Source organism: Chelon labrosus (genome assembly GCF_963514085.1).
Source record: "Chelon labrosus genome assembly, chromosome: 8".
NCBI lineage: Eukaryota > Metazoa > Chordata > Actinopteri > Mugiliformes > Mugilidae > Chelon > Chelon labrosus.
Window position 1 is genome coordinate 30267210 of NC_140358.1, and position 11884 is coordinate 30279093.

General features: G+C 47.3%; 1 protein-coding gene across 5 annotated transcripts in view; it reads left to right on the top strand.

Annotated features, from left to right (window-relative positions):
* Window positions 1-350: 350 nt before the first annotated feature.
* Window positions 351-11884, top strand: part of matr3l1.1 (matrin 3-like 1.1) — a 14140-nt gene continuing 2606 nt past the window's right edge. Inside the window, exons 1-20 of one of the 5 annotated variants that reach the window (XM_084550354.1) lie at window positions 351-447; window positions 909-1804; window positions 2046-2107; window positions 2186-2224; window positions 2374-2432; window positions 2637-2683; window positions 2765-2887; window positions 4990-5115; window positions 5537-5653; window positions 5732-5856; window positions 5938-6335; window positions 6569-6656; window positions 7280-7407; window positions 7483-7637; window positions 7945-8023; window positions 8118-8143; window positions 8510-8644; window positions 8720-8850; window positions 8929-9619; window positions 9755-9854. In XM_084550354.1, the coding sequence (XP_084406480.1) occupies window positions 977-1804; window positions 2046-2107; window positions 2186-2224; window positions 2374-2432; window positions 2637-2683; window positions 2765-2887; window positions 4990-5115; window positions 5537-5653; window positions 5732-5856; window positions 5938-6335; window positions 6569-6656; window positions 7280-7407; window positions 7483-7637; window positions 7945-8023; window positions 8118-8143; window positions 8510-8644; window positions 8720-8850; window positions 8929-9619; window positions 9755-9854 (3457 nt within the window). In that variant the 5' untranslated portion in view covers window positions 351-447; window positions 909-976. Of the gene's footprint in view, window positions 448-473; window positions 1805-2045; window positions 2108-2185; window positions 2225-2373; window positions 2433-2636; window positions 2684-2764; window positions 2888-4989; window positions 5116-5536; window positions 5654-5731; window positions 5857-5937; window positions 6336-6568; window positions 6657-7279; window positions 7408-7482; window positions 7638-7944; window positions 8024-8117; window positions 8144-8509; window positions 8645-8719; window positions 8851-8928; window positions 9648-9754; window positions 9855-11884 lie in introns of those variants that run through there. The other 4 variants (XR_014699206.1, XM_084550353.1, XM_084550352.1 and 1 more) reach the window with 4 other exon arrangements.

The following is an 11884-nucleotide window of genomic DNA, read 5'->3' on the forward strand; positions in this document are numbered from 1 at the left end:
GATAGACTCCAGCCCCCCACGACCCTTCACAGGAATAAGCAGGTACAGAAGATAAATGAATGAATTAATTTTATGTGATTTGTTTTCTTTTTATGGATGTTTATTTTATTTTTATCACATTTGAGGTAATTGTATGTATTATTTTAGTTTTTAGTTCTATGTTGTGAACCAGTCTAATATTTAATTTAATTTAATTTAATTTAATTAATTTAATTTAATTTAATTTAATTTAATTTAATTTAATTAATTTAATATTTCTAGTTCCTCCACACCAGTAGGTGGCGCTAACGTCTCATGAGCAGATCGACCAGGAAGTGTCGGTCAGTTCGCTTCTCTAATAAACAGTTACACTTCCTGCTTTACTGTCTGTTGGCAGCGACATCTTCACTTTCAACTCTTTCTTTTTTATTCCGTCTTCTCCTGAACTCTTCTCAGAGTCAGTCTCAGGTAAGTCCGCCGCTCCACATTTTAAACAAACCGTTAGCCGGGGAAGCTAACAGTTAGCCGGGGAAGCTAACAGTTAGCCGGGGAAGCTAACAGTTAGCCGGGGAAGCTAACAGTTAGCTAATGTTGTTAGCCGAGGCGTTTTTAAAGCTGTTCTTAACGTTTACAGTTGTCTCAGAGGCTCAGGATGATATCTGACAGATGAAGCTCATAAATAATATGTTTAGTTCTTGACAGCAGCCGTAACATTATTTTATTTTCCATATTCTAATAATAAAAGCAGTAAAAGCTCCCTGGTTTCACTGACTGGCTCTTTGATCATATGTGATTATTTCCAGCCTCAGAGCTGAGCGGGGTCGTTCTTCCTCTTCCTCTTCTTCTTCCTCTTCTTCTTCTTCTTCCTCCGTTTCCTCAGAGACTCCTGAACATGTCTGTTCCTGTGCGTCCACACTTTTATGTTTCAGGTTCATTTCAGCTGAAGTGTTTCCATCTTTTCGTCACACTTCACGCCTCCCGTCACCAGGAAACCGTCATGTCTCACAACTACCCGTTCAGACGGCCGCCGTCAGACTCTGACCTCCGACCTGAGCCCGGACCTCGCCGGCCTCGGGAGGCCTGCTCCTCGTCCTACCCATCGTCCTACTCTCTGCCTCCTCCTCCTCCTCCTCCTCCTCCTCCTCCTCCCTCCTCCAGAGGCTCGGTGGCGTTACCGTCGGCTCAGTGGTCGCAGGACGGCGTTGTCAGCATCCTGAGCAGCTGTGGGCTGGAGCCCGGGGATCTCGCTCTGCTGGCCGAGCTTCCTGAAGACGTCCTCACCGTCGAGTCGCTGCCGCTCATCCTCAGACAGATCAAGAGCCAGAAGGAGGCGCTCGTTGCTCCTTCTGCGTCCTCGTCCTCGTCCTCGTCCTCCAGCGTTTACCCTCCCAGAGACCGGGAGGATCTCCACCAGTACCAGCGGGTCACACCGGGTCCTCTTTCATCTGAGCAGGTCCAGAACCGCCGGGGGAGTCCCAGAACCAGCAGCTCGGATTTCCAGCACAGACCGGGCCCCTCTGAGTACGGTAAGACTCAGGACCGCCCCCCTTTCGCCCCAGAAGCTCGTCCTTCTCGTTTCTCCGAGGTCCGACCAGCCGAGTACCGACCTCCTCCTCCTCCTCCTCCTCCTCCTCCTCGCCCTCCTCGCCCTCCTCCTTTTAAGGATCACCAACCCAGACGTGGTGAGTCCGGACCACCCTCTTCCAGCAGGACCAGCCAGCCCTCGGCCCCCTCTGAGAAACAAGCTCTGGACTTCCACGGCTCGTCTCCTGCAGCGTTCCCTTACTCGTGCTCTCTGTGTGACATGACTGTGCTGTCAGAGAAGGTAAGACACCCCCCCCCCAAACTCATCCCCTGAATCAGACTCCGGTGGTGGGAGGGAGGGAGACAGGGAGGGAGACAGAGAGGGAGACAGCGAGGGAGACAGCGAGGGAGACAGAGAGGGAGACAGAGAGGGAGACAGCGAGGGAGACAGCGAGGGAGACAGCGAGCTGCAGCCGTCGGCCACGTCTCCCCTGAGCAGCAGCAGCAGGTTGACTCCTTGTCTTGTTCTGTTTGTGTTTCAGGTTTGGATTCAGCACGTGAACGGGGCGCAGCATGCAGACGGACAGCTCAGCCTCCTGCAGCAGTAAGTGTCCCTCCTGGTCACCAAGGACGACAAACATCAGCTGGTTTCTGTGTAACTCTGTCTCTGTCTGTCCTCCAGGTTCCCACACTGGGACTGTCGCATGGAGACGGTCAGCAGGTAACCGTCTAATACCTGTCGATATCCAAGAACTAAAGACACTCATCTGGACTTGTTGTGTTTCTAGAAGATGTTTCCTGTAGAAACTCTACCGTTGGCTTTCATTAGCATCAGACCTTCACAGTCCTAAAAAACTCTTCCTGTTTCAGGTTCACCGGCCAATCAGAGAAGTGGAAGGGCAAAGGAAAAGCAGCCAATCAGAACCAAGGTAAACAAATCAGACACTAGAACTGAGACCACGAGGAGGTGAACACAAACACAAGCTCTCAGTCTGAATGGGATGTGGTTGATGTGTTGAAGCTACCAGCAGCATAGGGGGTGGTCTAGACTAGATGAAGCACCTCAGTGGTCTGGATCAGGGGAGTCCAGCAGTGTTACGTCTTCTCAACATGTCGTTTTATTCTGTGTTCAGCAGCAGCAGCAGCAGCAGCTCAGTCAAACAGGACGCTCCAAAAGAAGGTAAACCCTCTGAGATCTTTTATAAATCCTGTTTGAGTCCAGCTGCTGCTGCTTCAACCACTCGTCTGTGTTTCCTGCTAGACGTCCGACAGAGGGAAGGTTGTGTGTGTCAAGTTTCCTGCTCAGTCGGTGGACGAGGCGTATCTGAGGAAACTGTCTGAACCGTTTGGAAAGATCGTCAAGATCCTCATGTTTCCTTCTTTGGTGAGTCGACATACCTTCCTACCTACCTACCCTCCTACCTTCCTACCTACCTACCTTCCTGCCTACCTACCCTCCTACCTTCCTACCTTCCTACCTACCTACCTACCTACCACTTTACCACCTTACCTTCCTACCTACCTACCACCTTACCTACCTACCTACCTACCTACTACTTTACCACCTTGCCTTCCTTCCTACCTACCTACCTTTCTACCTACCTTCCTTCCTGCCTGCCTACCTACCTTCCTACCTTCCCTCCTACCTACCCACCTGCCTACCTACCTGCCTACCTACCTTCCGATCTACCTACCTTCCTACCTACCTACTACTTTACCACCTTGCCTTCCTACCTACCTGCCTTCCTACCTACCCCCCTACCTGCCTTCCTACCTATATTCCTACCTACCTACCTACCTAACTTCCTTCCTACCTGCTACTTTGCCACCTTGCCTTCCTACCTACCTTCCTACCTACATTCCTACCTATATTCCTACCTACCTACCTTCCTTCCTTCCTACCTACCTACTACTTTACCACCTTGCCTTCCTTCCTACCTACCTACCTACCTTCCTACCTACCTTTCTACATACCTTCCTGCCTACCTTCCTACCTACCTACCTTTCTACCCACCTACCTTCCTTCCTGCCTACCTTCCTACCCATATTCCTTCCTACCTACCTACCTACCTTCCTACCTACCTACTACTTTGCCACCTTGCCTTCCTATCTACCTACCTACCTTTCTACCCACCTACCTTCCTTCCTACCCACCTTCCTACCTATATTCCTTCCTACCTACCTACCTTTCTACCCACCTACCTTCCTTCCTACCTACCTACCTTCCTTCCTACCGACCTACTACTTTACCACCTTGCCTCCTTCCTACCTTCCTTCCTACCTACCTACTACTTTACCACCTTACCTTCCTGCCTACCTTCCTTCCTACCTACCTGCCTTCCTACCAACCTACCTTCCTGCCTACCTACCTACCCACCTAACTTCCTACCTACCTACCTACTACTTTACCACCTTGCCTCCTTCCTACCTACCTACCTTCCTACCTACCTGCCTTTCTGCCTATATTCCTACCTACCTACCTACTACTTTACCACCTTGCCCTCCTTCCTACCTACCTATATTCCTACCTGCCCACCTTCCTTCCTACCTTCCTACCTGCCTACCTATATTCCTACCTTCCTTCCTACCTGCCTACCTATATTCCTACCTTCCTTCCTACCTACCTGCCTATATTCCTACCTTCCTTCCTACCTGCCTACCCATATTCCTACCTTCCTTCCTACCTACCTACCTATATTCCTGCCTACCTACCTACCTACCTTCCTATATTCCTACCTTCCTTCCTGCCTACCTACCTATGTTCCTGCCTACCTACCTTCCTTCCTACCTTCCTACCTGCCTACCTACCTATATTCCTACCTTCCTTCCTACCTGCCTACCTATATTCCTACCTACCTACCTACCTATATTCCTACCTGCCTGCCTACCTTCCTCCCAACCTACCTACCTATATTCCTACCTACCTACCTACCTACCTTCCTTCCTACATACCTCCCTTCCTACCTGCCTACCTATATTCCTACCTTCCTTCCTACCTACCTGCCTATATTCCCACCTACCTACCTACCTACCTATATTCCTACCTACCTATATTCCTACCTACCTTCCTACCTACCTATATTCCTACCTTCCTTCCTGCCTACCAATATTCCTACCTGCCTATATTCCTACCTGCCTGCCTACCTTCCTTCCAGCCTACCTACCTATATTCCTACCTTCCTACCTTCCTGCCTACCTACCTACCTATATTCCTACCTTCCTTCCTACCTACCTACCTACCTATATTCCTACCTACCTACCTACCTACCTGCCTATATTCCTACCTACCTATATTCCTACCTACCTATATTCCTACCTACCTACCTACCTACCTACCTACCTTCCTTCCTTCCTTCCTTCCTACCTGCCTACCTATATGCCTACCTACCTATATTCCTACCTGCCTTCCTTCCTTCCTACCATCCTTCCTACCTACCTACCTTCCTACCTACCTACCTACTCACTACTTGGCTTTAAACCCTGCAGGCCTTCATGGAGCTGGGCTCGGTGGATCAGGCGAAGGACTTGGTCAAGTTTCATGTCAACTATCCTCCGACTGTGAACGGAGAGCAGATGGAGTTCAGCATCTCTAACGCCTTTCACTTCCTCCAGGTAGGTTATGGACAGCTGACACTGACCTGACTGTGTCCCAGAGGCAGTGAACGCCTCATCAACACTCAGCTCACACTACTCAGTCTCAAGACAATGATGATAGGTAGATATAGGATTCATTTCTAAAAATCAGACTTGACTGAAGCCCGTTACCAATCAGAACATCCCTAGGTCTGATGAGCCCAGATTTCAGGTTTGAGCGGGCAGGCTGGTATGTAGTTAGTCCTGGTGAGAGTTCTCTTCAAAGTAAATGGTCTAAGAACTGGGCAGGGTGTCGCCCTCAGCTCTGACCTCAGACCAGATAAAGTAACTCAGCTTTAACCCCTCAACTCTCAGTCTGGGTCCTTCAGGACACTCGTTGGAGGTGTTCTGACCCGTTGGACCCGACTAAGTCTTCTCTGGTTCTCGTGTTCCTCCTCAGAGCTCTCGGGTGGTGAGCTTCACCCCGTCACCAACTGGAGAGGACGGACGATCGGATCTGATCAGCATCGTCAAACGCTTCGGCCCGCCGCTCTACACTCTGTTCCTGCCGTCTGTGGTGAGATGAGTTGATCGATGAAGAAACACATTTGTTACTTGGGTCGAATGTAACTTCAGCTTTGGGTTCACGTTCTAGGCGTTTATCGAGATGACAAATGTTTCTGACGCTCAGAAGCTGGTGGAATATTATTCGACCAATTCTCTGAAGATCAACCGTGACTCCATGAAAGTCTCCTTCTCTGGAGAATACAGCAGCCTCATGTGAGCATCACTGATCAGCTGATTAGATCCACAGAGTGATTATTAACGCTGCTTCTGACCAGTTCTTCATCCGTCCTGCAGGGGGGTTTCATCGGCCAAGAAGTGTGATGAGGAACCGAGTCCAACCAAAAAGATGAGGAGTTTAAGTCCAGAGAAAGACCAGATGACGGGGACCAAGAGGACAAGAAGCGGCAGTCAAGACTCCAAGACCAGGTCCAGGTCCAGAGACAAGTTTGGAAGGGAAAAACGGACCAGGTCCAGGTCCAGGTCTAGATCTAGAGAAAGAAAGACTAGGTCCAGATCTAGAGATGAGTTTGGGAGAGAAAAACGGACCAGGTCCAGGTCCAGAGACAAATCGAGAGAAAAATACAGCAGAGACACCAGAACCAGGTCCAGGTCCAGAGAAAAATCAGAAGAGAAATCGGTTACCCTGACCAGAACCAGGACCGGAGAGAACGCGGTGGAACCAGAGAAACCTGGTAAGAAAACAGACTCTCCTGGATTCATGACGGTTAAACTTGATTTAAAACCTTTAATTAACTTTTAAAGCTCCACAAGGACCATCCATGAAAACTGAGTCCTGTAATAGTGGGTTTACTTTCAGCAGTTAAATTATAGTTAATCAGCTTCATTCAAAAGGTTTGTTTTGCTAATGTTTGTGATGAATGTTTCAAGAATCAAGTTGATGAATCAAGTTTTCTTCTCTGAGCAGATCCAGTCCAGTCCAGATCTGAGGAGGAACCGGTTCCCCCTCAAAAACCTGAAGCTGCAAACGAGGAACAGATGGAGGAGATGTCAGAGTAAGTTCTCATCAGTCGTGTCTATCTCAGTCTGAAAACAAATACCACAAAGGTTCTAGTAACAATAGAACCAGGCCCACTCTCCATCTGGACATGTGGAGAACCAAAGAACCCAAAGTGTTCCACGTTGGGTTCTTACCTCTTGAAAGTGAATCTGGCTACAGAATCCTACTGATTCCACTACAGGAGGCAACGTACACACAATTCAACCTCTGGACATTTTATTTCTCCTGGACATCATCACATTCTACCATTGAGATCATTATACAATCCAGAAGAAGATGGAGATTTCCTCCATGTTGTTCACACATGGAACTCCCCAGGGGAACCAGTCACCAAGGCATGCTACATAGCAATGCTAAGCTACAAGATGTGTATTATGTTTATTCCCTGTAGTACCACCATTAGACCACTAGATGGAGACAGAGGACCAAGGATGAAACTGAGACACAGGGATCATATTCTATCAGTCAAGTCACCATGTGGTGGATAGTTGATGTAGAGTCATGTGGATAGACTCAAGCTGAGGCTAGCTGGTTAGCTCCAGATGCTTGGTATCAATGGAAAGAGAAACTTCTCTAGTTTCTAATGACATGATATAAATGTCCTCGTGATCCCTGCAGGTTGTCTTCTGAGGACAGTGACATCGAGGGGATGGAGGTGATCGCAGAGGATGGAGAGAATCTGGAGGATGAAGATGTTGAGGAGGAACTCCACAGCCCTGAAGAGAGATCAGTGTGTCCAGGAAAAGGTAGAAATCACAACAGAGCTGTTTCTCAACATTTACAGCAAAAGACAACATTTAAAGAAACAGTTTAACCAACAGATGGAGAGGAGGAGGTGAAGGAGGTGAAGGATGGAGAGGAGGAGGTGAAGGATGGAGGGGATGGAGAGGAGGAGGTGAAGGATGGAGAGGAACCGCTGAGGAAGGAGGAGGTGATGGAGAAGGAAACAGCAGAGACTCATCTGTTGGAAGACGAGGTTAGAAAACTTCATGTTGTTGTTTCACTGTGGGCGGAGCTTGTCTGTCACATGTTCTCGGTGAACCAATCACATTTTATATCCAGGTGTGTGAGGACTGGTCTTGAAGGCTGGTGGTGGGCTTGGTTTAGAACCCGGTTTAGAACCCGGTTTATTACTGATGATACTGTAACTGTAGAATGATGAATTTATTACTCTACAGTCGTGGACATGACACCAGGAGCCGAGCGATCTCTGTTGGAGTGAAAACTTTAAAATGATCTTCAGGCGTACCGTCTCAGAGGATTTATGTGTTCTTGGTTTTCAGGAAGAAGCAGAGTTCCCCATAGACCTGGAGAACTGCATCACTCTGGATGAACTGGAAGAAGACGAGTCCGACAACCAAGGTAGAGTTGTCCGATGAGTTTCTATTGGTCCGTCGCTCCAACAACGTGTTGAGTTTTAAATCTCTGATGAAGTTTCATTGGTTGTTTGTTGCAGATGAAGACGTCCCAGATGAACCTGCAGTAAGTCTCTGTTCATCTCCTGCCTCAGATCTTGTTTATACTTCAGTGTTTTAGGTTAAGTTCTATAATAAGGATCCACGGGTTCCACAGGTGGATTAATATCAGCATGAGAACATGAGCTGGTATCTGTCCATATATCTGTCAACAGCTTCCACTCTGTAGTTAATCAAACATTTCTTTCATTTTTTAACAGAAACATTTTCTCCAAAGTAGCAGGTTCCTCCTCAGACCAGTTACTTTTGGTTTTCTTAAATATCTTGTCAATAACTCAGTCATGTCTATGTCCTAGATACGTAACGTCCATTCTTAGGGACTGCGTATAGAACTAACATGAACATCATCTCTAAATCTGGCTTTTGTTTTCAGTCTCCATCAGAGTCCAGCCGAGTGATTTACTTCAGCAACCTGCCGCTGCGATTCTACACGGACGCCGAGTTCCTCCGAGTGGTGAAAGGCCTGGGGACGGCGGTGCGTTACCTCCTGATCCGCAGCCGCCGAGAGGTCAGAGAGGGTTCATGGTTTAGAAACAGGACGTAGTTTATGTGGCTGCTGTTCTGAGTCTGAGTCGTGTTTCAGGGTTTCATCGAGATGTCCAGTTCTGATGAGGCTGAGAACGTGGCTAAGAAGCTGACCTGTAACCCCGTCACACTCAGCGGCTGCAGACTCAAGTCCTACCTCTCACGGAAATATGCCAGACTCGCCAACGGGTCAGAAACTGCCTCCTCACACTTCCTGTTTCCTTCCTGTTTCCTTCCTGTCATCACTCATTAGCAATGTTTCTGCAGGTGGCCCGTCGAATTGGGCGACGAGAAGAGGAGCGAGTACCAGAGTCAGAACAGCAGGAGGAGCGAGAGGCGAAGCAAATCCAGGTCTTCAGACCAGGACGAGGCCGACAGGAGGTCGAAGGGGAGGAAGGAGTCCTCAAAAAAGACTTCAGAGAAGGAGGCGACGTCCAGAACGACTCCAGAGAAGGAGGCGACGTCCAGAACGACTCCAGAGAAGGAGGCGACGTCCAGAACGACTCCAGAGAAGGAGGCGACGTCCAGAACGACTCCAGAGAAGGAGGCGACGTCTAGAACGACTCCAGAGAAGGAGGCGACGTCTAGAACGACTCCAGAGAAAGACGTCAGCGTCACCTCTAAGGACAGTCGTGCTGCCACAAAGAATTCACAGAACAAGCTAAAAAGAAAAGTAACTCCTGATGATAACCTGGTGCCTCAAAAAACCCCAAAGACAGAAAACACTCCAAGAAAACACACGACTGATGAGTCTGCAGAGAACGAGAAGTCAGACACTGTAGAAGAAGAACCAGCTGGAGATCTGTTGGAAAAGAAACAGACAAACCAGCCAGAAGATGAAAAAGAAACGTTTCCTGACGTTCCTGTGGAGGCGGACTCATCTGAACCAACGGTGAAGGAGTCACAGAGACCAGATCCAGACTCAACTGGAGATCCTCCCAAACCAGCATCTGAACAGGTTGGACTGGAGTCCTCAGAGTTTTACTGTGTGTTGCTTTAAATCATCTTTTAATTCATCAGTTAATAGTTTAGACGTCTAAAAGTGTCTCCATGTCCAAACCTTATTTATGTCTCGTTGTTTACTGGGACGTAGCTGTCACAAGCTGTCGTCTGTTCTCAGGACTCTGAGGTGGACCGACAGTCTGGAGCCAGAGGTGGCGCTGTAGGAGCTGAGGAACCCTCCAAACCCGTCGGTAGGAACATTCACACGTTTTAACTTTTAATGAAACCTGTTTATTTAATGTTCTTCATGTTTGCTCCAACGTTGCAACAGACTTAAATATTTTAAACACTGACACATCTGAAGGCTGATCATCACAGATCATCTCTCTGTTATTGGCTAGCAGTCATTTGTGGGCGGAGCCAGCTATATTCAGATACAGTCATGGACGAAAGTATTGGCACCCCTGGAACTTTTCCAGAAAATGCACCATTTCTCCCAGAAAAAGTGTTGAAATTACAAATGTTTTGGTATACACGTTTATTTCCTTTAAGTGCATTGGGACAACACAAAAAAGCAGAAGAAAAAAGCCAAATTTGAGATAATTTTACACAAAACTCAAAAATTGACTGGACAAAATCATTGGCACCCTCAACTTAATATTTGGTTGCACACCCTTTGGACAAAATAACCGAAACCAATCGCTTCCTATAACCATCAACAAGTTTCTTACACCTCTCAACTGGAATTTTGGACCACTCTTCTTTTGCAAACTGTTCCAGGTCTCAGATTTGAAGGGTGCCTTCTCGCAACAGCAATTTTTAGATCTTTCCATAGGTGTTCTATGGGATTTAGATCCGGACTCATTGCTGGCCACTTCAGAATTCTCCAGCGCTTTGTCTCCAACCATTTCTGGGTGCTTTGTGAGGTGTGTTTTGGATCATTGTCCTGCTGGAACACCCATGACCTCTGATGCAGACCCAGCTTTCTGACACTAGGCCCTACATTACGGGCCAGAATGTTTTGATAGTCTCCAGATTTCATGATTCCTTGCACACAATCAGTGCACCCAGTCCCAGAGGCAGCAAAACAACCCCAAAACATCTTTGAACCCCCACCGTATTTGACTGTAGGTACCGTGTTCTTTTCTTTGTAGGCCTCATTCGGTTTTCTGTAAACAGTAGAATGACGTGCTTTGCTAAAAAGCTCTACCTTAGTCTCATCTGTCCACAAAACATTGTCCCAGAAGGATTGAGGCTTACTCAGGTATGTTCTTGCAAACTGCAGTCTTGCTTTTTTATGCCTCTGTGTCAGAAGTGGGGTTCTCCTCGGTCTCCTGCCATAGCGCTTCATCTCATTCAGACGACGACGTATTGTTCGAGCTGACACCGTTGCACCCTGAGTCTGCAAGACAGCCTGAATTTGTGTGGAAGTTGACTGAGGTTGTTTATCCACCATTCGAACAATTCTGCGTTGCATTCTTGCATCAATTTTTCTCTTTCGTCCACGTCCAGGGAGATTTGCCACAGTTTCATGGGTTAAAAACTTCTTGATTATATTGCGCACAGTTGACAAAGGAACTTTAAGATCTCTGGAGATTGACTTGTAACCTTGAGATTGTTGATATTTTTCCGCAATTTTGCTTCTTAAGTCCTCAGACAATTCTCGCCTCTTCTTTCTCTTCTCCATGCTTGGTGTGGCATACACAACACCACAAAGGTTGAGTCAACTTTTATACATTCCAACTGGCTTCAGTTTTGATTTCTATATTGCCAGCACCTGTTACTTGCCACAGGTGAGTTTAAATGAGGATCACATGCTTGAAATGAAATTATTTACCCACAGTTTTAATAGGGTGCCAATGATTTTGTCCAGTAAATTTTTGAGTTTTGTGTAAAATTATGTCAAATTTGGCTTTTTTCTTCTGCTTTTTTGTGTTGTCCCAATGCACTTAAAGGAAATAAACGTGTATACCAAAACATTTGTAATTTCAACACTTTTTCTGGGAGAAATGGTGCATTTTCTGGAAAAGTTCCAGGGGTGCCAATACTTTCGTCCATGACTGTATAGCACACAGGGTGGTGGTGTTTGTAGCTCATGTCTCTAAAAGATCAGCTTTAAACTATAAAAACAAGCGTGTTGGTGACTGACAGAGTCTGAGTCTGGTCCTGAACGTTAGCTTAGCATTGATACGTACAGTGTTTGATTCACCTCCTTATGTAGAATAGAGACGTCTGTCATTGTCATCATAGGGACGTTGCCTCCTGTAGTGGAATCAGTAGG